Below are 24,862 nucleotides of genomic sequence, written 5' to 3' on the forward strand. Positions count from 1 at the left end.
TAACATTTCTGCACATTCACTCTTCAGTCTGATCTTTATTCTTTGTCAAATTGTTTGTGTCCATCAGAGCTGAAGACATTCAAGCAGGAATAAATGGGATTAAATCCCTGAGTGTAAAGGACAAATGACAAGGGAAGCACAGGTAGACGTCATCAGTCGAAATCGAAATGTTGAGGCTCTGAAGGCCGAATGTAGACAACAAATAAAAGCAAGAAAAACAGCTGCTGGTGCAGGCCGATGTGATCTGCTACCATCTAGTGAAAGACTGGTGACAGTTCAGTCTGCCCTTTACAGCCTCATGAAGCTGATTTTTACCTCCTGGTGCAGAAAAAGTGAATGAATTTTATACAAAAGCCCATTTTTTCTCATGCAGAGGCTACTGTAACAGAAGAAATATTCCTCCTTTGTGTTCCTCTATTATTTCAAAGCAACAATATCCCTCTGTCTCTCATTTTCCACCTTGTTTTCTCATTAAGCACATCAGCCAATGTGTCTCTGAGCTCCACAGATAGGAATCAATCACAGGCCGCGGAAATCCCCTGGACACCGGCCACGTCCTGCCGTCTCTGACTCGGGCCTAAATCAAACGAACGCAGCTTAGCAACAGAGCGCAGGGTCATTCATACTGTAAGTTGTCATCACAACTGTAACCATGGTCGCACCGGGACAGTAACATCGCTGTGGTGGCAGGAAAATAACTGTTCTGGTGAGCGGGAATGAGAGGAAAAAAATCTTTTTTATGGATCGAGGAGGAAGTTCCAAACAGGACAGTTTATTATTATTCCCAAATAGTTACAGCAAAAGTGATTTAATTGAATATGTGTGATGACTGATGACTTGGAATCGTCAGCTTCAGAGGGAAAATCAAAGTCATTTCATCTCTTATTCTCAAACTAATTTGCTCATTTAAATTTTATTCCACTGGTCACCACTTCATCTTCTCAAACATGAAGCAGATTTGCAATCAGGCGTCTTTCCTTTACATCCTCCTGCACTCTTAAGATTTGTCTGACCTACTTCTTCTTTATACAGGAGAATACAGAAAAAACATAATGGTTAATACATAAATCAATGAAACAGGGACCAGACTGCAGTCAGTGGAGCTGATGTGAGGTTATGCATGAAAAGAGGAAACTGTCACAAAATAGGTCGACATATTATGACTAAACCACCACTACAGATTTGACCAGTTTAAATCATATCAAAACTGATCTACAGCATTCAGTTTAGCATTTAATGGCCAGTGACAGTTTGACCTTCAGTGCCCTCTTGCTTACGATAAGGACACTCATAGAAAAGTTCAACAGTGCACTAGAAAAAGGACAATATATGTAAAAACACAATATAAATACAGAGCAACACGTGCAATTAAAAAGACAGAGCAGGAGAAATATTAATATTAGTAATATTAGCTGGCTGCTGTCTTGTGTTGTTGACCTTGCTTGATGTTTTTGATCATAAGTAATATAATCCGAACAAATACTCGAGTATTTCCATACAACGTTGCTTTAAAGGAACAATGTGCATGATAGATTAGTGACATCTAGTGGTGTGGTTGTTAACTGCTTCTGTACATATATGTGGGTTTTGCAGGTATCCAATGTGACACCTGTCCTGGATTAGGTTACTGATGGATGAAGTGACACAGCAGACACAACAGACGACGACACATGCTCATCATTTCATATTGCACTTTATTCAGCTCGCAGAACTGGGCCGGGCTGAGCCCTCATCACCGTCATAGATCAACACTTATTGCTTTCAGACGTGTCCGGTCCACACACGGACCTATCTCAAGTATTCCTACACTGAATCTTTGCGTACACGTTTTAAAAATCTGAATGTGTGTGTGTGTGTGTGTGTGTGTGCAAAGCAACACCGCAGAAAGTATTGCACCTGCTGTGTCGCTGTGTATGAAGAACCGAACAGTTCTACGAAGAGATCTGACATGACGTTTCATACAACGTGAAGGTCAAAACATGAGCAAACATACAGGATTAAAAACAAAAATAAAGCACGACAATGTCGAGATCTTTCCTCGTCTACAACATAAATAAAGGCCTTTGCTTTAAAGTGATATCGTTTCAGTTATTACACATCATTTCACGGCATTGTGATCGTGGATATGGATCATCCAGGAATATCAAGAAGAGGCTCAAGGGCACCGAAACAGGCGGTTCAGGCGTCACATGGGTAACGTGTTTCTCCTCTATGGCACAAACTCGGCGGAGTCGAGACAAAGTCTGGACGCCACACAGTGGAAGTCACAGCTGCTTCTGGAACAAGGTTATGGTTTTATTTCTCAGCACAAACTTCACTTCAGACCTGAAATCCACACGGTCCCACAGATTCAGCATTTGCTGTCGGACTTTTCAGTGTCTTTCAACTTCACTGTTCGTCTGCACTATCTGCCAAACAACTAAAAAGCTATGTTTGTTTCCACTACTGGCACAAATTGTCCAGTTAGTTATTAAAAATTACACAAGATTAAATAATCAGAATGCCGATCAAACTGGAAATACGACATTTGTGTTGCTTTCATGTGTTCTGATGTTTCGTTTACATCACGAATGATTAACTAAGTGTGTTTCCACCTCAGCTGAGTGTAAAAACATTGTGTTTTTTTTAAAGGCGCACAATTAAAATTCATAAAAACAGGCGACTGACTGCAGTGAAACCTGAGGAGCTGGCTGACACCAGAAACAGTTAAAAAGGAGAGCAAACATAGACTACGAATACAACTCTAAACATTGTTGCTCGATGTCTGTATTTCCACAAGTTTAAACAGACGGATTTCTAATGACACCTGTCTGGCTTCATAATGGTGAAACATTTTTAGATTTTGAGACACAAGAGCAACAATTCTTGGTGGTTGATATCCACGATTCATCTAGAATAGATCAAATTTAAAATCATGTTTTGACTCGTCAGTGGAGGGCTCACATCCGTCATCAGGTGGAGTGGAAAACACATTTCCTGTGAGTGTGAATAGCTGCTTGTTTGTTTGTTTGTTTGTTTGCGTCCGTGAGACAGACTGACTGCCGGCCTGTGAGCCTGCGGTAACTGTTGTTGTGATGAACGTATCCTGCGACGGCTGAATTGTGGAACCGTGTCGAGTCTTTGTGCTGGAAATAACTTCAGAAACGTGACCTCACCTCTCTGTGGAAGTACACATGTGATTGCAGTAGTTAAAATCATGTGTTTGTTCTTCTATATAAAGTCCCGTTAATCCCTGTTAATATTAAAGTTTGTTCCTATAGTTTAATATCTATTTAGAGTCTACTTTGGCTTTTTTATTTTATTTTCTGGCCAAAAAACAGTAAAAAATCACTATGTTAATGAAGAAATAGGAAAAAATAAAATAAAATCTGATTTGTTGTCTTCCTCTCATAGCTCATGATTAATACTATTCAAAGTGTGTGTGTGTGTCATATGATAAACAGCCTGTAGAGGGCGGCGTATCCCAGCTGTCCCGACAGTCACTGCAACATGCAATCTCACACAGAGCTTTCACAATCTGCTGGAGGTCACATGACTGAAATAAAGCCAGCTAGGTCACATCATGAGGGTGTGTGTGTGTGTGTGTGTGTGTGTGTGTGTGTGGTTTAAAAGGCGCTAGTGGTCCATGATGCGGAGGTTGCCAGATACGATTTTGTTCTCCAGCATGGAGCCAGCTGGAATATCAATGCGATCCCCGTGGTTGGCGATGATGATGACGGTGCCCTGTGGGGAGGAAGACACAGACAGGAAGACACGTTAAAGCACAATTTAATTAAAACAATAAATCACTGACAGCCGCCTGCCAGCAGGAGCTGATACTGACGTTGAGAGCTTATGCTACATCCTTGTTGACATTGAGGGGGAGGTAATAGATTACATTTACTCTCATTACTGTTTTCTTGTCTTGATCGTTGCTACATTTCAAAATAAAAGTCCTATGAGCCCAAGAATGAAGGAAAGAGAAGAGTCATGGTGATTCACCTCCTTCACTCCTCATTTAAAAACTTTGGGAATAAATAATATAAATTACATAAAACATGAATCAAACCTTCTCTGGTAACTGTAATCTGTCAGTCAGTGAGATTCTGGGGATTTACTCTATACCCTCGTGTGTTTTTGGACTACAGGTACTTTTTCTAGTGCTTTGTCACGTCATGGCTTCACTTTCTTCAGCCAGAGTTCTTCACTGAGTCTGAGATCTGTTTGTCTTACTCCACCCGAGACAACCAGCCGGCCTTCAGCCACCACCGCCTGCTTTTGGTCTTGATTCTCATAATAAACTCATTTATTAAAAGGCTGCGCTGGCCTCCATCTCAACACTGAAACTGTTTATAATCCAGTGTCGTCTATGGAGGAGTCGTATATGGTTGGTTCGGATATACAGGCTCTGTGGAGTGATACTGTTCTCCTAGAGTGACACGTGATGGCACATTATTTTTAGCCTAAAGTTGTTTTTTAATTGAATAGTTTGACTTTTTCTCTGTACATGTTCTAATCTCAGGATTAAATTGTTCATGTCTTCAGTTTGGCACCTCAAACTGCTCCGAGTGTCTCTTAACACTTCCACGGTGTCTCTCCAGCATCTTGTGTGGTCACAAGAATAAATAATGCAATGGATTTCCTGTTATAACACTCAACCGAAGACACTTTTAGAGCCAATACTAATTGAATTTCTTTCCTAAACCTTTTAAAAGTCCATTTTATTCCACATGATGAGTTTACAGCGTGTTTCATTCACCTTGAGTGAAACGTTTTTCCCTAAGGTGACGTCTCCGGACACTGTCAGGTGGTCGAGCTCCAGCATGTCGGGGATGCTCTCGAAGCGGGTTAAGTACTCCTGAACCTGAACACAGACGGACGTTTAAAGTTTAAACCTCGTGGATCCTCTTGAATTCAGATCCATTTTAAATCCACTGAATCTACCGAGACTGACCTTGGTGAAGGAGCTGCCCAGTTTGACGTGCGGTGTTGTTGGGAACTCTCTCTTTGGGCTCATGGTGAGAGAGCCGGCGTCCAGGCTGTACAGGTTGGACATGACCAGCAGGAGGTCCGACGTGGTCTTGACGGGCAGGAAGCGGCTGCGAGGCACGTTGATTCCCATGGCGTTATCGAAGCATTTGATGGCGGCGCCGACCGCCGTCTCCAGCTGGATGACGTTCTGCCCGCCGTCGAGCGTCTGACAAGGATGGAAAGAAGAGAAGAGACACGTTGGCTGTTGTTGAGAATTAACTTGATTCTTTCAAATGTTTTTTTTGTTTCTGGCAGCGCGGCTCATTCTTTTTCTTAAGAAATGATTCCACATACTTGTTTTCACAACCTGTTTGTCAGTGTTGAACTTCACTGAGCGGCCTTGCCAAAGAAAACAGCTTTGAATTGGAAGCTGCGACGCAGCAGCAGCCAAATATTTGAGTCCATCATCTAAAACAGCTGTGACTCACTGTGACTCCAATTAAAAGATAACTTCTTTTAAAATGTCAAACATCCTGGACGTGGTTTCAGTTTTCAGTTACGTCTGCGGGAAGTTCTGGTTCTGTCGGACCAACACTTTGGTCCGGATGGAAATATCTCAACGATTGTTGCAGTGAAAGTTTGTACATTCGTGCTTCTGACTTTTCTCATGCAGAATTAAGAGCGGACGCTTTGATTGACAGGTAAGTGCCATTAAAGGCGGCTTGCTTGAGCCCGCCTCAGGTGATGTTTTTCTTAGCACCTGAACATAGTCATAGCGAGGATGCTGGCACAGTAAAATCACTGTTCTGCAGACTTGTAGTCCTCTGTAGAGACTTACAGGACAACATGTGGACAGCCTGCATCAGATAGGAGTTACATAACATTCACCTGCACTCTTACCTAGATAGCACCACACACTTATGTAAAGACACACTTCCCTGCACACTTATCGCCGCTTACATAACGCCTGCTGTGTCACACTGTGTGATTCTGTAGCCAAGGGCTGGAAAATGCCTCAACAGAGGAAAGGAAAGCAATGATCAGAAAGGAGGCTGAGGTTCAGCGGGGAATTCATTACGCTGGTTGTAGATTTTGCGTAACCCGAGGCGGCAGAGTCACAGTGTGAGCGAGCGCGACCAAAATCAAGTCAAGATTTGTTTGCTGGACTTCTCTTTACATCACCGCGCCGTCACCGAGAGCTATGGAACATCATGGAAAAGATAAAAAAAGTAAAACCTTGATATTTGTCTTTTGTCTCTCTGTTACCAACCCAAACACAAAGTGAGTCTGAGCAGGCCAAACGAGCCAGCGGACAGGCGAGCAGGAAAGTGGTTTGAGAGAGTGCAGGACAGCAGGAACAGAGAGGTTTTAAAATACAGGCTTTCCTGCTGGAAGCATGATTTATTCAGACGTGTCTCCGTGGAGGATAGTGGCGTAACACGTCTCTCTGCTCGGTTATCCAAAGCTGTGTTTTCTAACAAGACAGGATGAATGTGGGATGATATTATTGGAAGAGGTTGGCTGGTTATTGAAAGTCAGTTTCTATTGCACACTCAATATTCCGGCTTGGATGATGCAACGACGACATTTATGTCCAAGATTTACTGGAAGGGACGAAACAGAAAGACATATGAAGACTCCCCTCCAGACACCCTGTGTTCTGGGGATGTAAACAGGAAGTATAGTCTTATTTGTAAGTTTGCTGAATTCAGTATTAACAGTTCCCGTTGTATACCAATAGATTACTCTGATGCTGAAGAAAACTTAAAAACTTGAACTGATCATCATCGTCGGCTCTGTCTTAATTTTCCCTCAGTTATTCTTGTTGTTTCTTCTGCTCCTGTCTTTTTTCTTGCTATAACTGTCACTGGATACTTTCACAACACATTTTTGCCTTTATGCACAAGCTCAATTGTTATCTGTACATGAAGCAAGCTACTCAATAAAAATGCAAATTGTTCTGTCATTTGGTGTCGACTTTGTCTCGTTTAGGTCATTTCCTTTCGACTGTATTCGATTGCTCACCTTTGGGTTGACTATGATCTCCAGGTCCATCGCCTTCTGTTCCTGCAGCCTCTTGATGGCAGCCAGAGAGATCCACAGGTTGTTGGTGTTGAAGATCTTGAACTTTGAAACGGACTTGAATTCGTCTACGTGGGCCTTTGGGACCTGGGCGATCTCCAGCAGGCGCAGTTTTCCGTCGTACTGGATCAACGTGCCACCCTGAAAAACACAGTCGGCTGTTTTACGCTGCAAATGCACGACCAACAACTCACTGTGATTTGTTTGGTTAGAAGCAAAGCATGATCACACCCATGTGTAAATAAACAGCTCAAATATGATGAATCAACAAATCAGTTGTTAACAACGTACTTTGACATCTGCGCGCGTCTTGTCGGTCACCTCCATGATGAACTCGCAGCGCTTGCCGTTGGGCTGGCTGACTAGGTGGTGCAGGATGTGGAGGTCGACGGTGGCTCCCAGGTTGTCGATGTTGGACACAAAGATGTACTCCTTACCCTGCGCGATCAGCTGGTCCAACACGCCTGAGTTGTAGAAACTGGTGTAGATGTCGCCGTGTCCCGGAGGGTACCAGCCTTCTGCGCTTTGTCCATTCATGCTCAACTTTGTGGACACTGGGAGGAGGGACTCTTTGTTGATGCGAGGGTACCTGCAACAAACAAGATCAATAAGATCAGATCTTCATCTATGTCAACTGTCAGCCTAAAGTTAATCAAGTCCAATATTCACTCTCTTTAGCTCTGATTTTGGTCTCCTGACCGGACTCCTGAGGGAAATATCGGGCTCTTAAGATGTTAAAATGCTCCACTATTTGTTCACCAGCTTGTTTGCAAGTCTGCCGCTTGTTTCCGGGTGAGTAGAGTCCAGCCGTTTTGTTCTGAAAACGACGCCAATGAGAGCAGAGAGTCTGAACCAAAACAGTAAATTTGGGAGCCGTGATCCGAAAGACGCTAAATTAGATGGGAGAACTTTATTTTCATCATTGTCTGTGCCAGAAAACGGTTGGATGCTTCCTACTCTACATCACATTTAATTCTTTGATCTGTTGTTGACCCCCTGGGGTCCGAGCAATCGCCCATGATTGCAAAAATAATTGATTGGATGGCAAAGGGTTAAAATTAAAAACCTTCAAGTGTCTGTATCTCTTACATATAACAGATAGGTTTGTAGTTCTAAAAGAAAAAGCAGAGTGGCCGACTTATCTCAGTCACCCACTGCAGAGCTGCGAGTAGATAATCAGTACAAAGAGAAAAATGTGAAATCGTTTCGCTCCACGTCAAGGTAAATCCAGGAAAACTTTGCCAAAAGTTGCCTTCTCTTTATATCACTGCAGAAGTTCAAACAACACCATCGAGAAGTTTTTAAGTTTTGCCAAGGAGGCAGACGAGGCTACGAGCACAAGAGTCCAAGCCATCATCGCTTCATGCATTAAACTGATCAAAGGGTTTCTAAGAAGGATCTGCGTCGGGTTGAGTTAACAAACCTCGCCGTGAGGACCGGCGCTTGGTGGGAGCTGGCTGTGTTTTTGGCAGATTGAGGATATTTCAGAGTGCAGATGAGCTGGTCAGGTGAGAGGATGTGCAGAGCAGAGGCACGGAGGGCTTTAATTCCAGTCGACTGTTTCAGATGAGTGATTCTGATACGAGCTCAGAGACTTCAAAGATTTTTAGGACCTTTCAGATGCTTCCAGAAGTCTTGGAACATTTTGTTACGTCCACGAAAGTGTTTGTCCTGTCACGGATCCAAAATTTCTGCCTCAGAAGAAATGGCTCTCTTAATCTTTTTGATCCATTTACAGATATTTCATTTATTGCTAGTTAAAGGTCCAGACCAGGATTTAGCAGTTACTGATTGAAACTCCCTCACCTCACCCTCTCCTTCTTAGCAGTTTGTTCATTCTGGGTCACAGTAGAAACAGGGTGGTTTAACATGGTGGACAGGTGATTATACATAAATAATAATACAAATTAATTAATTAATTAATACAAAGTAAACATATAGACATTTGCCTAGCTTGTTAGCTTTGATCTATGAGTCTACATGCAACCTCAGCCTGTCAACTAGGACTGCAACGATTCCTCGAGTACCTCGAGTAACTCGATTACAAAAAAAATTGTCCTTGTATTGCACATCACAGACTTGTATATCTGTTTAAAGTTTCAGCCAGTCGTCTTGTGTTGGTGTTTCAGCTTTAAACCACCTTCTTGTATTAGCATTTTTTAGCCCTTTTTGCAGGCTGCCGTCAGAGTTTTAAACCGATCTCTGTCTTCTTTGTACAGTATCTCGCGTGACGTAGTTTCAAAAGAATCTAAAACAAGCAGACGCGGTGTTCGACCTCTGAATGAAGCCGTCAGGTCTATTTATTCTGCTCCTCACGTTGACAGCTAAGTTTTGTTTGGCTATAAAAAATAATTAAAGTTGCTGGACAATTTCTGGATTGGTCTGGCGGATAAAACAAATTGCTTTGCCTCATCAGCTGGAACACCAGATAGTGTGATGAGCAGTGAATAGGATTCGTCTTTTATGAATGACTCTCACGACCGCAGACTCCTCTTTGTTCTCCTATTGATTGACATTTCAACTCTTGAACCACTTTCTCTGTGCGGACACAGCCTGCAGCTACAATACCTCCCTCGACCACTGCCGCTGTCCAAAACTGCTTTGTACTGCGCTCCTCGCACACACACACAACATATGAGTGCTCTAAATAATTCAAGGCACATAGTAAAAAGCAAGTTCTGCTTGACTGAGAAATAGGAGGCATTAAATATTAATGCATTTCTCCATACATTACATGACATGTCTTGTCTGGAGGCTGCTGTTCTTGAATCAGAAGAAGCACACAACAGGGAATTGTCCACTGGTCGCTCAGATACTGAATATAGACCCGTCCATTATGGGAGGAAGCCGGGTTCAGTCAGTACGTTTGGGTTCGATACCGCTAACTGAAATGCTTTGTGTGCTCTAACGCGCTGCTTCGATCTTCTCTCCAGTTTAAAATACAGTGTGAACTCAGCATCCACTCGACATGACGACGTGTTCTCTCACCTGCTCTGGTTAAAGGTGTGTATCTTGACACGGTGGTGCGTGTACTTCTGTAGGATCTTCTTCGTGTCTTCATCTGTGTTGAAGGAGTTCATGAGGACCAGGGGCACGTCTGTGTTGTACGTCTTGTTCAGGTGCTGCGGGACATTAAAAGACAAACATAAACTATTGAGTGCCTGCGTTTTAAACTGTGTCTTAGCGATAGTTATTGAGAGAGTCACAAAGTTAAAGTTAGAGATCATGCAAACTGATGGAGATGAGGCTCTGAATGAACATTTAAACTATGAAAAGTTGGGAAACGGTGCAAAACATGAATAAAAAACAGGATTCTCAATTTGATCCGTGCAACAGGTTCCATAGAGGTTGAGAAAGGAGTGTGTGCACCACACGCAGTAAGCTTTTAGACACTGAGGACACTTGTTGTTGGAGTTTTAAAGTGAAATTCTTTGCCATTCTTGCTCTCTGTTGTCTGGACTGCAGGCAAATCTAGTAGCCACATTGTTTTACTACGAAGCCACGCTGCGGTAACGTGCAGAATGCGGCTCGGCTTTGTCTTTCTAAAATAAGCACGGACATACCTGATAAAGATTCATTACGGCAGCATATGTTACTTGAAAAACCTGTATGCACCTTTCAGTATTAATAGTACAACAGTTCCCTGAGCCGAGGCCACATCCTTTATACTTGTTAGTTTTCAATGCAGCTCTGTCTGAGGGGGCTGAAGGCCACCAATACAAATGTATGTGATAGATTTCAAAAGGAAGAACCTGAATGACGAGTGGAGAAACAGTGAACGCAGACGAACACTGAACGATTTGATGAGGATGAAAATGATGTGATTCAGATGTTTGGGTTTTTTTTAGTCACCGCATCTCAATCCCACTGAACCCCGCTGGAAGATTTTGGACTGATATGTTAGAGAATGCTCTCCACAACCATCTCCTGAACACCCAGTGAGGGAATATCTATCATGTTCATCCGTCCAGGAGAGTCCAGAGACTTGCAGAATCAATGGAGAACACTGAAGCTGTTCTTGCAGCTCAGCAATCTTATGTTGGCTTTAATTTGTCACCTGTTGACAGCACGAGTGTATGCAGGTATACACATTCTTTCCTTTCCATGGTTATTTTAGAGATTTATTTATATCCCCAAATTGCCGCTTCAGTCCGTCTTTAAATACATATTTGACAGTTGCAGAGGTTGGATGTGGTTTTGTAAAAGGAGTAACATCCGCTGACACTACGTCGACTTACACTGTGAGCGCAACAACAGAACACATTTTCCTGGATCGATATATCACATAATGAATACTAAACAGAACAACAGCTCAAGAGACGGCAGCGAGACAACATTTCTGCAGCTTGATTGTGGGATTAGACTGAATACAGGAGGAAACTAACACCTGGGGAGAGATGAAAGATTGTTGTTTTTACCACGATAAGAGAAAATTAAAGGGAGAAAAGATGAAAAGCAGGATATGAGAAGCTGGTGTGAGGAAAGACTAAACTTTTGAAACTGGAGGGCGATCATATTTGTCTAAAAAAAGGATGGGTGTTGTCTGGCTGGTTACACATGACGTAAAACAACACTGATCTCATCTCGTGTGACAACCTTACACCTCTTTGTTAGAGCTGTCACGAAATAAAGATAATAAATAATGAATATAACTTGCTGTTAACTGTAGGTGTGGCGAGAATGTGATTAAACTACCTCCAACATTTTTGTTCAGTGTTGAGCAAATAACCAGTGCTGCAGCGGCAATCTCAAAGCTGTAGAATGTTGTTATTGCAGCTCTTTAGGTGTGTCGCGTATATATGCCGTAGTGTTATGCCATATGTAAACACGGGACCTTCAAGAAGCTGCCCACATCGGGTTATTTGTGCGAGAATTATTGATTGACCTTATGAATTCTTTTCTCAGTTTTAAGAAAATGCATCTTTTGGTCTATAATTTCACAGTGAAAAGAGAAAATATATAAGTGCACGGTAAGGCTGCATCCAGAACTTTAAAGAGTCTCAATAACGAGCAAGCCATCGTGTTTCCTCCTCATCTTTATACTGACGTAGATCTGACAGGCGTAGCACTGTGCCTGTACCTACACCGGCACAGGGCTCCTCACAGTCCACTGTGTGTAAGTATAACTTGCACCGTGTAGAAATCTGCCCTGTACCTTTAAGATGTACCTCAAGGACTGAAACAGGCACCGCTCTTTTATACTTCAACTTAACAGACGTTGTAACAAGAGATTCACTCAGGTGAGAGCTGTAAATATTCAGCAGCCAGGTGGCGCCGTCCCAGTGAACCTGACGTGGTGTGTGTGCACAGGTCTCTGTGCTGAATAAACGTGCATTGAGACGGCGTGGTGGCCGAGGAGGGGGGAGGTCCATTTTCTTTCTTTCTAAATAGGCTGATTCAGTCAGGAAGTAATCTGACCAGACCTAGGCAGAAAATGGAGAGCGGTGTCTCGGACACAGAGCGCAGTGTGCTGGGAGGTGATGACTGTCCCATGAGGCGGTTATGAAACACACACACACATAAATACTAGGCAGCCACACATTTCATATATAAACTCAATTACACAATACTGTACATGCCGAGGCTGAAACGTCATAATCTCACACAGACTTCTCTCAAAGTGACTCCAGCTGCTTCAATGTGTGCGTCCTCTTATTGTCTGCTCATCACTGAATTCATTCAGGATTCATTTCACCGTACATGTCATGTCTTTATGTATGATCAGGCACAAATAACTACACACACACACATGTTCACACACACTCCTCTCATCCAGCACACAGCCTTCTCTGTTTCTTTGCCAGCCCCGCAGACCTGCCCGCCTGCACACCAACAGATCCTCTTTCACTACAACTCCCCCAAGACATCACACTGAACTCCTTTCAAGAGACCTTCAGCTCTTTAAAAATTAAATAAATAAGAAATGTCTCTCCCCCAGCACCTCGGAAACATGAAGTAACAGAGGCTTGTGCCTGAGGATGATCCGTATGCAGCATCACAGAGAGGAGAAGACGTGTTTCTAATTTTCAGTGTATGAAAAGGAGAGAGAGGCCTCTGACACGTTTCTTCTTCTAGCCTGAGGTAATGAAGAAACGCTCATCAATCTGGAGGCAGAATGAAATGTTCAGACATCGCCACATCAGAGCGAACAACACCAAATGATGTTTATTTTCCATCAGACAATACATCACTTCCTGCTCCCGCCGGCCCCTCCCGTTACGGCAAAATCACGTGTGCTGGTGTGGCAACCGGCCACCACTTCTCAGCCCAGGGTTAGGCAACACCTAACTGTCGATCCTGCTGCCAAGTATGAGGCCGCGGATCGTGACGGAGGCCTGTGCTTGTAAGACTGTGACGAGCTGAAATTAAAGTGTTTATCCTCTGATTCACGAGCAGAGGAGGGAGGCTTTTACGACGGCAACTAAGAAGTGTGGTGAGATGAGGAAAAACCTTCAGAACCTTCAGGAAGACAGAGCTAGAGCTAAAGTGTCACAGCTGCATGAACATATCTATCACAACTTCATGAGAAATGTCTTTTCACCAGCGGGGTTTGGTGACAGGGTGAAGAGGTTCTGGCCTGTTAGGGTTAAAGCTGTGTCTTTGATTGGCCCACAGGAAGCGTGTTTTTGTAACCGCTCTGAGAGTCATCAGTTAAACTGTTAAGTGCATGCCTATGGACTGTGGGAGGAAGCCAGAGAGAACCCACTCAAACAAGGGAACATGCAAACAGTGCTAACCGCTGCACCACCGTGCCACCATGCAAATCATGGTAGGTAGCGAACAGAAGTTTATTTGTACATCAAACGGGCAGGATTAGCATTTATTGAGTTGTGTTTGTGTCATGACCTCTGATCCAATGAAAAGCTGACTGACAGTAAAGCTGTGGTTCTTTCTTCAAGTCACATAAAGTATTCCCGTACCTCGATCTGCTGCACGGTGAGATCCAGGAAGGTGTTCTCGTTGCGGACACTGATCAAGCTCTTGGGGCCCTTACATCCCATGCTGGTGCCCAGGCCTCCGTTCAGCTTCACCACCACCAGTTTGTTCAGGCAGTCGGCCACGTTCTCCGGCAGGCCTCGGGCGGAGATCTTATCGTAGGGCTGGATCTGGAGGAGAGGGAGAGAGAGGCAGCCGAAGGGTCAGAGAAACAGGAGGTGTGCCTGTAATGCACTCTTACTGTTTATTACTGTGGCGGTTCTGCGCTGCAGCTGTGAATCTATTTTTCTTCCCATCTTTCTGATTTTACTGCTTATTGCAAGTGAAGTTTTTTTATGTGTGGGTTGCTTAATTACCAGCTGAGCGAGTAATGGGCTGAATTGATGCGGAGATGTGAAAATGTCACAAATTGTTCATTTGTTCTGCCGCAACCGAGTGCTTCTTTTGAAACGAGGCATGGAGACGCTGCATAAAACACAAAGAGACACATTCTGCGGAGTGTTTTTTTTTGAGTAATCGGTGCAGATAATAGAAATCTCGATGACTTAACGCACGACGCAGCCACTTTCAAATGTGGTCTTCAGCACTTCTGTTGGCGAGGCTGCAAAAATCATTGGAGTATGACGAGTGTGTGTCTGTGGCTGTGTGTGTGAAGCCACATAACGGATCAATACCTCAGCTCTCACATCAGCGTATTCACACATCGTGCATCGACTTCTTTGATTCTCTCCTGGAGAGCAGGAAGGAGTGAAAGGAGGATATGAAAGAGGATGTGACTAAAACAACTGAAACAGCACTAAAGGTCACATTATTCTCATTGTTGAGTTTCATTCAGCTTTGATGAGTTTTATTGTTTCTCTCTTCTTCAAATCAAGTTTTAAAAAACTGTGAGAAACGTACAGAGGCAGCCTGGGACAGCAAATGTTAACCAGATGTTACGACAGTTTTCAGTTGTTAGGAAGTGAGTGAGCGTGTCAGTGTTTAAGTCGAACTCTGTGTGAATTTGACTCCACTCCTAAAACAATAAATGTGCCGAGGATTCTTACATGGAGTGCTTGTGTGTGTGTGTGTGAAGGCTGTGTGTTAGGAAGTGAAAAGGCCAGCGGTCATCTTGTGTCCTTTCCTGCTAAAAGTCACCAATCAGTGACAGCGGACACATAACAGACCTGATGGAAACAGACGGTCTCTCCTCTGGTATTTACACCCCCACCCCGAAACTCGACAACACAGCTCGCGGAGATGGGAAGCGATAATCACGGAGGACAAAAGATGTCTGATGGCCAGAAGTTGTAAAATGTGTTGCAGATAGATAATAAACTCCGTCGTTACAGTGTTGTCTGGTAGAAATTAGGAAAAAAAAAAAAGAGAGAAAGGAATTCTGGGGCAGCAGAGAGGTCACTGGTGTGTGTTTTGTTTTGCAGCTGGGATCTCCATCCTACCCCTGCACCCCTGGAGTCAAACAGCTTACACTCCCAGATGTTCATTTCCCTTTCTGGGCAGCTTTTTTCTTTACTCCTGTGTGTGTGTGTGTGTGTGTGTGTGTTCACAGATACTCCAGCCAAGTGAACAACACCCAGAGGCCTGCACACCTCTTCCACCAGACTGCTGGATAAAACTACAAACTGCTGTGTACATTGCTTTTACCGTCCGCTGACAGAGTGAAGAAAGTGGAAGACACCTGCAGGATGTTTGATCTCAAGCAAAGACAGACAGCCCGGCGACAGATTACAGTTTTGGATTGACATAAACACATGTCAGACTGTTATACAACTAAAACATGGTTTGCACAAGATGTTAGTCAGCATCCAGTGCGAGGAGGAGGAAAGACGTCTGCATGACTGGACTCAAACTACACTGTTATCAATAAAGTGCAGTGGAAGCACAGACTCGATGTAAGTTGGAATTTGAACATGTTGCTGACTGGCTACAATCAGACTGAGCACTTCTCAGCAGCCTGGGGCGACTTTTTATCATTTTCAATGCGAGTGAAGCGTTTTGCTTTCTGCCTTCGCACTGCCGAGCGCCTTAACTCACCCGTTTAAACTATGTTAAGGCTTAAAGTTATGCAGAATTAACAGAGTGGCTGCCTTGATTGACAGGTGGCTTCAGTTTAAACTATTACAAATATGTTAAAGTGAGCAGTAATTATAGACAACAGTGGTAAATACTTTAAGCTCACTGGAGAGGTTATGCCAGTTCACCTTGTAGGGCTCGACACCTAAACTAACAGCTCAAAGAAGAAGGATTTCCAATCGAGGGATTAATAAAGTTCTTCTTCTTGCAGCCCTACGCTGTATTTTTTTAACATATCAAATGAGCTGGTTGCACAGCGGACATTTTGGCTCATCATCACAGCGATGACCTAAAAACAGTGAGAATGGCTCAGTTGTATTAAGTGTCACTGAAGCAGCAGGACCTCCCTTATGTGGAATGCAGCAGTCAGTATACCTGTGAGTTTCCATTAACTCCTGCACTGTTCACCAGTACGATTTGTTTGTGTGGTGGCTGGAGGACTTTGACTAATGTGCTGTGGTTGGAGCTGTGCAGGAAATCCCCACTCTGCTCCTACGACACACTTGTCACCGCACATTATTGTGTTTACAACAATCTTACAGAGTATGTTATCCGGCGAGTGAGGAGGAAGTCCTCTCCGCCGCTCTTCTTTCGCTTTATTCGTCTGCAGCACTTAAAAAAATGCCAAAAATATACCAGTTAATTATTGCTGCTGCGACAGGTCAGCCTGTCATCTCCACCAGTCGCAGACAGGAGCCGGCAATCTGCATCAAAACTGACTTTAAAGACTAAAGAGCGACTGAATAATGAATTTGGTTGGAGGAGATTTTGAATCTTTGGCTGTGGTTGTTAAGTTTACTTCCCCTTCTTGTATTTCTTTCACCCTCTTCTCATCTCACACATATTCAGCCCGTTTCCCCATCTCATTACTGTGTCGCTGTCATTTCCTATTTCACTTAATGTCCCCCGTTTCTTGGCACTTTCCTCTCCAAACCTCTAATCTTCTCTCTGCCCCCGTCTCTTTTTATGTAACTCTCAGTTTCGCTGAGCTTCCTCTCTTCGTATTTCATTCATCTTTCCCTGCTCCGCTCTCCATCTTTAATCTTCTCCATCTCTCTCTCTCTCTCCAGCTAGGTAAAAATAAATGAGGCGGCTCAGAATTGGGGAGCGATGCAGTTACTCTTCGCTTGCCACAGACTGAAGAGGAAAAGACAGATTGGGCTTTGTGTGTGTGTGTGTGTGTTTGGTTAAAGGGTCCAGCACCGTCCCGAGCAACTGAGGAAGTTTTTGTCAGTGTTCAGTGAGACAGAAGCAAACATGGGCCAACAAACGGGTAACAACATCTCTGGCATTAACCTGTGATATCTATTTGGACTCCAAACAGGAGATAGGAACATCCTACTGGGAACCAAACCTTGTTTGTTTCAACAGATCGGGAAATGGCAGGAAATGCAGACTTCCTTCCTCGAGCACACTTTAGTCTATTGGCCAACAATTATTTTCCACAGACCCGTAATCAAGTTTATTATTTATCATGATTCAGTGTTTATGCTTTTCACAGCAACTTGCATTGAACGCCACGGGATGAATAACCCTCGATGCTGTGCAGCAGTCGACAACAACAGCGCATCAGAAATGACATGGTGCCCTTTGTAACAAGTAAAGTTGAAACTAATGGCTTTATGAATGCTGATAAATCATTTATTTTATAGATCAGTTATGAACCATTAATAAGAGCTAGTTGTGGGGTTGTCAGGTTCTGAAAACTGGTCATCCATTAATAAAAGATTAATAAGTTGTTAAGAGCAAATTGAATCTTCTGCCGGCGTTTTTCAGAAGGTAAGTGATCATGTGGTCCGATCTGTCAAAGGTCGTCCACTAATCAAATGATTGGTGGTTTGATTCCTGTCTCCTCCAGTCAGGTCGAGGTGTCCTTGGGTAAGATGCTGCCTGACCACAAACGACAAACTTTCTCTTATTTTTCGTGGAATCACGACAAATAAGGTTGCGAAACACTGCTTTAGTCATTCACTCTCGCTTCCACATGTAGCACAGCTGCCTGATGAAGTTTAATTCATCTGTCTGTGTCACGTCAGGGTGGAGAAGCTTCAGCAGCTGCATTTCCTTTATAAGATTACAAACAACATTTAGACATGTAATGGTTTTCATATGTCAACTTGTCTGACATAGCTACTAAAGATAGATATCATATATGAAAGTGAAGAAGTCTGTTGTCTTATGGTATTAAATCAAGGCGCATCATATCTGTGCTGCACGATGATAACTATCAGCCTGATACACACTATCACTGTGTTAACAGTCTTTCCTGATTATCATGAATTAATTCCATATATGTTTTAACTGAAATTTTCACCATGGAAGGAGAACTGCAGAGTCTGAAGTATCTGACATGTAATCACTGCAATCATCCTGGGGCTCTCGGGCTCTGATTAAGTATGTGATGATGATAAAGGACCAGCGTGTACGATTAAGTGGCACCTAGCTTTGGTCCAATCAGGACTGAATTTTTAGATTTGGTAACCTAAGAGTTGTTCTTAATAATGGTTTAAAACTGATCTTTTAAGGACTAGTTTGGTTTCGCCTGGAGAAACTACAGTGGCCACGAAATGGGCAAAAATGGTGGAGCAACACGACAGACTCTGTCCTGCAGCTAGATGTAGATATAAAAGGTGAGTATACACTCGTGAAAAGTTACGTTATATATGTCATATTCTATAAACAGAGCCCTATAAATCTTTAACCTTTACCTGGATGATGTTCACAATTATAGAGCACTACATTGTAGCTGAAATGTATACGTTACCACTGTTCTCCAAACTGTGGCATGATGTTTTGTCCTTAGGATGTCTGTAACCTGATCCTGCAACCCTTAACAATCCACAGCTGCTGGGGTTTAGTTCTCTTGTTGTGAGTCATAGTTTTAGCAAAATAAAAAGATACATAAAAGATGAGCTCATTCTTTGAAAAAAACAAAAAACAAATAACAAACAACCGTAGTGAGACGAGGAACAACTTTTTCCCAAGGAAGTCATCTGTTAAACATTCGATTGAGGCTGCGAGCATGAGACTTCAGTGCTCCACATTATCTGCACTGATATGTTTAGCTGAGTTCAACACAAAGTCACAGTCGGATGAAGAAACAGCAAGACCTTTCTCAGGGTTTGAAATGCAGCCTGCAAACAAACACCCAGACTCATGTACTTATGCTGCTTCATTTACTCACTGGCTACTCTCTCGCAAGTGCTGCCTCTGACTACTCAACGTCTTGACTGACACAAAACACTTCCCTTAAGACTTCAAATATCTTCCCTTGAGATCAAACCCCAAGAAACTTTGTTAAACCTTTCGATCTTTGAAGTTCACACAAAACATGGAAACCCAGTGTTCAGGAAACTCAAGGAGAGCACTGAAGGTATCCCCTGTGGCAGAAAACTCAAGAAGACCTACAAGGTAATCCTGCACAACCAGCACTTTGATATGAGCAACCCAGGGCACTCAAACCACTGTGGAAACGAAACTTAAGACTAGTTCATACGGTCATGTAGAGTCCACAGAGATCTACTGTAGGTAATGACTGCTGAAACATTAGAGTAAAGTTAGTTTAGCTTCTGATTTATAATCACTGTTCCACAATTAATGTGTCAAACGCCTCATGCCTCAATAATCTGCCTCTTAACCTGATTAATCTGAATTTATTGTGCCATAAACCATCTCTCTGTGCCTCTGATGCTAAAAATGTTGACAAAACTGCACTTTATTCTACTGTGGCACTCATGAGATGCTCTGAATAACGTCGGCTAGACTCCTAAAATGCACAGATCATTTATCATTGGTGGATCCGACGGGCATCAAACCCCCCTCCTACACTGTATTGTTTACGACTGACTAATACTTTGTCTGCTCCAGAAATATTCCATGTGGCACTGGGATGGAATAAATAGGACACGGAGGACAATAGACATGTTGTTTCATCTATCATGCAAGTGACCCGTTTAAGCCGCTCCTTTCCAGGGAAAGTGTTGTATAGTCGAGATGTTTGCCAGAGGTAGCAGACAAAGACAAAGAGGAACTGTGCCTATCCCACGGCAGCATCAGTCAAATGAATGAATCAAGTTACAGGCATATCAAGAAGTAAGGTATGGTTGAAATAGCTGAGCCTTTCCAAAACCACAATGTTTGCAATGCAACAAGTCACATGTCATTCAAACCGGACTTTCTAGATCATACTTTACACGCCCACAGCAATCGGTTACATGCTGTTCATGTTTTTATGTGATCACTACTTTGTGCACTTATGATTGCTCTCTGGCTTGGCGGGAATAGAAAAGCTAGTGTGTGTGTGTGTGTGTGTGCCGGGCTTAATTGTTCCCGTATATGCACAACACACACCGGAATGTTCTTTTATTTTATATCTAACTGGCACGTACGCTCCCGAAAGACGCGGGCGCACAAATTAGACTCACCGAGTCTTCTGGTGGTCTTTGTATCTTGATCCACTCCACCGATGGTCCCTTCACCTGCAGGAATCTGTGATAAAGAGTCTTGAAGCCCTCGAAGTCTTTCATGGACACCTGGAAAAAAAAAAAAAGAAAAAGATTTGATCTGAATCTGTATTTGTGCTTAAGTCAATAACACAGTCCTGCCCAACAAGATTTCTGATTCACTTTGTTGATCTATCTGCTTCTCAAAGAGTGCCACTCATCTGCCAGCATTTATAAAGGTGGGTAAACAAGCTTCCAGAACAGCTGCACAGCTTTGTCAAATATTAGCATTAATTAATAAAATGTTTGCCATCAGTCGTTCCCGAACCTGACTTATCTTTCTTGGCTCTTACTTCACACGCCTTTTATTGTACATTTACACCTCAGCCAAAGGCTTCTTATACAGCCGCAGCTAACTGAGGAACTGATACTTATATTGCTGCGCTTATAAGGAGTCATAAAGGATGTAACAGTTGGCTGAAAGCCTCAAATATGGGTTTATCTTATAGAGTGAGGAATGAGGTTAGACCTCTGCGGACAATGAAAGTGGAATCAATGCGATTTCAATGTGAGGATGCAATCAATAATTCTATAATTACCTTAGTTCAGTTGGAACAATTATCAGTTATCAAGTACTGGTATTACCTGTTTTGTGAATGTGACATGAGGTGTCACATGAAGACATCGCAAATATTAACCTTATGACTGAGTTAGATGTCTTTGCACGACGGGTTGCCTTTGCAATAATGGGCACACCCGTGTTGAATGAAAGCTTTCGATATTTTTTCCTTCTTTAGGGATCGCTGCTAGTTCTGAGAGGCTCCTGGTCAATGTCTGAAAGAACTGCCGATCCCTGCGTGTTTGTACACTGGGTATACCAAATCACACAGATTGGACAGCCTAGTCGTCTTGCTTCTTTTTACAAAAAGCAGTTCTGATTTCACGCTTACATTTTGTGTTAATCTGCTGCTGTGGGCTGAGAAGAGTCCACTCCAATCACGGGAATTCATTCTGGGCAAACGGGACCGGGTCTCAGCTGGGCTGGACTCCTCCAATGACGCATGATGTTATGATTTAGGCTGATAAAATAGGAGAACGTCTGCTTAAAGGTCTCGCCTACTGCAAATTTATGACGTATGCTTTATGTATGCGTGTCTGTAAGCATGTAGGTGGAACCCTCATTGGCACTGTGCTACAGTATGTGTCACTTCACTTGTGTTTTCCCAGCGTTTGACCCAACCACCCTCTAAATCACATCCAGATGGTCGGGAGAGGAACAGAGGGAGGGAGACAGATAGAGTATGTCAGCGTACCTCTCTCTCTGCGCCTGTGCTGGTGTCCAGCAGTTTCTCCAGTTCGGTGTGCATGGAGCTCTCCAGCTGCTGCCGCATCATTTCCTGGAACTGAGCCATTCCTCTGTCGGCCACTCCTTTACTCAGACCTGGACGGGCGGATGACGGGGATGGAAGGGAGAAGGTTCAACGCTGTTGCGACATATCTGATTCTAACATATTATGTATTACTCAGAATGATTCCTGACTCAAACCATCTGTTTCAGCCTCGTCTGCCACTGAATCGAGCTATAAAAGTGCATTTTTGTAAGAGGAATTACTCACATCCGTCTGGATCTTTAAGACTTGACTGATTTTAAATCACAGAAGGGAGAAAAATCATCATCTTGACCAAAAATAGTACAGAAATCTGAATGTTCTAAATGTGTGTATTTGCTTGGTCGCAGATGTTTGTAACTGTAATATTTGGGGGTTTTGGACAAAAGAAGACACTCTAGGAAACTGAACTCTAGTAGTGTGATCATCTTTTTCATTGTTTCTGCCACCTTTACAAAATAAAAAATAAATAAAAATAAAAAACCTAATTGAAGATTTCAGTAGCACTGATGTATCATTTAACCTGTCATTGTAGTATGACATGTATACTGTCGTATTTGTGTCAGCACTCACACAATAATGTAATGTAACCTGAGAGGCTCGTCAGTGGTGATGCAACAGGTCTGAGGTTATTTGCATATTATCATTTGAGCATCTGTTATCAGCAGCGACAACACCCTTTTGGACACAGTTTAAAGTGTCAAGTTTTAAACACGGATGTCAGATTTATGTCAAATATATTATGAATAACTTTGGCCGAACATATTCACAGCTCAGAAAACACAACACGACACGTTCAGGTAACATGTCACGAGTTTGGATATGAAGATCAGACAGTAAATTAACCTGTTGAGCCAGTTTGCTGTAAAAGTACATTCATTCGTGTCTTTTGTTGGTTAGACAGTGTCCGGTTAGTGCCACCCAATAATTCACTGCTTCTGGCACACAGACAACACTGACAACAAGGAAATAACCTTCATAGTAAAATGTGACAGCAGAAGGAAATAGGACGGACTTATGATGTGCTGCTGTTTCACAATCCCAGGTTAAGCTTTATGATACCTCGTCACCAAGGGCAGCTGATGTGACTGTGGTCCAGATGATCTATAACCAACTCTATCTGTTCATACACTGCTTAATGGATAAACTACTTTAATTAACTGTTGAGTAGTGAGTTTCTGGTCGGCTGACTGCTCAAAGTTTATTTTGACAGAGATGTAACAGGATATGTAAGAACACAAGAACAGACGTAGGTGATAAAAACCAGTGAATAAACTGGAGAACTTCGACCAGAGCTCCACCTGACCGCCTTTTTAAAAAAAAGGGTCCATACTTCAGGTGTATCTGAATTTAACTCATCAGTGTTCACGCAGGGACAAATGTGATCACGTCACGGTATGAATAAAAGAAAAGAAGGATGATGTAAAGAAACAAAAGCCACGTGATGGATCAGTCGGTCAGTGAACTTCAAGGCTTTGAAGTCAGTGAGAAGACATCTACATGCAATGATGGTAACACAGGTATTGCCCTTTAAATCCATCAATTATTCACCTGAGATGAGGTTAGAGTTGAACATAATCCTCCACACCACTACTTACCTTCAACATAAAGTGCCATGTCTCAACTGCCAGCAATATATATCTATATATATAAAGTTAAATAATAAGATAAATCCAAGATAGAAGCTTCAAATTAAATATCCCAGAGATCATTCAAGTGTAAAGTTTCCTTGAGGTACCCCTAAAAAAAACCCTTAAAAGTCCATTCACAACTGAGGCTCCGGAGGATGACACGCAGAAACAAGGACACAATGATCCGATCACACTTATTGTATCTCTGGACAGCAGCCAGACGTCGACCCCTGAACATGAGTGTGGAGAGTGAGGAGTGAAGGCAGGACGTTTTATTGCTCGCGGTGTGTGTGTGTGTGTGTGTGTTTCATTCAGCACACTGTAAAACCACGTCACAAATCCAAACTGTGACTCCCTCAACCTCTCGGTCATGTCTTGCCTCGCCCACTTTGCTTTTCATTTTTATTACCTTACAGCGATTCTCTGCTCGATATAGCACAGCCCCAGCTTTACTACTGCAGCAACACAACACAACCGGTCAATTATTAACCGGCACATTTAAAGGAGCGTCCGTCCATCCTCCGGTGGAAATGAATCACTGATGGGCGGATGAACGGAGGGAGAGGACGGTGTGTGTGTGTGCGAGAAACAACACGATATTAACGCTGCTTACCGTGTACGTGACAGAAACACGAAGACAACTCGCGTTAACGGTGGATCCGTGAACACCACACGACCGTTAATATTTAAAAAAATAACCGTTAGTGTTTAAAAAAAAATAACCGTTGGTGCTACAGTACGCAGCTAACTTTAACATCCCGCGCTTTTAGGGAGAGGGGGGGAAACCGTTAATGTCAGGCGGTTAAAAGCGTATTTAAAGATATTTTCTTACTGTATGGATGTAGGATGCTGGCGGAAGGAATAAAAAAAGTCGATACCGAGGTCGGCCTGGTTCTGTAAAAGGGTCTGAAGGACCGCAGCAGCAGCGGAGACGAGAAGCAGGGGTCCACTCACACACACACACACACGGTGTATGCGTTAATATTATTATTATTTTTTTTCTTTTCGCCTTAAAGCATCGAGCTTCTGCCTCCTCCTGGTTTAAAACAACCCTGATTAAGGTTAAAAAAAATTAAAAATAAAGAAGTTAAAAAAAGGTGTTTTACACTAACTTTACCATTCCTGTGTGTAGCGAATGGGAGCGTGGCAACGCGATGGCAACCAATGAAAAAGCTCGCTTTTCCTGCGACGCGACCTTAACAGCCAATAGAATTCGGCTACGTGCGGTAGGTTTTTCGGGGGTATTTCCGGGTTGAAGGACGCCTCGAAATGTTTTGCAATATGAGTTACCAAAATAAAAGCCCAAAGTATAAGAAATATTTGTATTTATTTAACAGTACATCCATGTATTATAACGAGG

General features: G+C 42.9%; 1 protein-coding gene across 3 annotated transcripts; it reads right to left on the minus strand.

Moving 5' to 3' along the window:
• Window positions 1–1,677: 1,677 nt before the first annotated feature.
• On the minus strand, window positions 1,678–24,563 carry ugp2b (UDP-glucose pyrophosphorylase 2b). 3 transcript variants are annotated; one of them, XM_027284159.1, is made up of 10 exons: window positions 24,335–24,563; window positions 21,797–21,924; window positions 20,466–20,573; window positions 13,953–14,138; window positions 10,021–10,154; window positions 7,324–7,621; window positions 6,976–7,173; window positions 4,934–5,176; window positions 4,739–4,843; window positions 1,678–3,723 (listed from the first exon to the last, which is right to left on the minus strand). In XM_027284159.1, exons 2-10 carry the CDS (start codon window positions 21,893–21,895, stop codon window positions 3,616–3,618), a joined length of 1,479 nt encoding a protein of 492 aa, XP_027139960.1. In that variant the 5' UTR covers window positions 21,896–21,924; window positions 24,335–24,563; the 3' UTR covers window positions 1,678–3,615. The 3 variants fall into 3 exon arrangements, with proteins under 3 accessions (XP_027139960.1, XP_027139961.1, XP_027139959.1); XM_027284160.1 differs by lacking the exon at window positions 24,335–24,563 and adding an exon at window positions 24,116–24,265; XM_027284158.1 differs by lacking the exon at window positions 24,335–24,563 and adding an exon at window positions 23,470–23,624.
• Window positions 24,564–24,862: the final 299 nt, after the last annotated feature.

The sequence above is a fragment of the Larimichthys crocea genome, chromosome XI, assembly GCF_000972845.2.
Source record: "Larimichthys crocea isolate SSNF chromosome XI, L_crocea_2.0, whole genome shotgun sequence".
NCBI lineage: Eukaryota > Metazoa > Chordata > Actinopteri > Sciaenidae > Larimichthys > Larimichthys crocea.

Bases quoted from the DNA above. Each gene is read 5' to 3' on its own strand.
- ugp2b (XM_027284158.1), bottom strand. The intron at 14,139-20,465 runs GTGAGTCTAATT...CCTCTCCTCCAG, and splicing joins AAAGACCACCAGAAGACTCG to ATCCAGCCCTACGATAAGAT. The intron at 7,622-10,020 runs GTGAGAGAACAC...TGTTTGTTGCAG, and splicing joins CACACCTTTAACCAGAGCAG to GTACCCTCGCATCAACAAAG.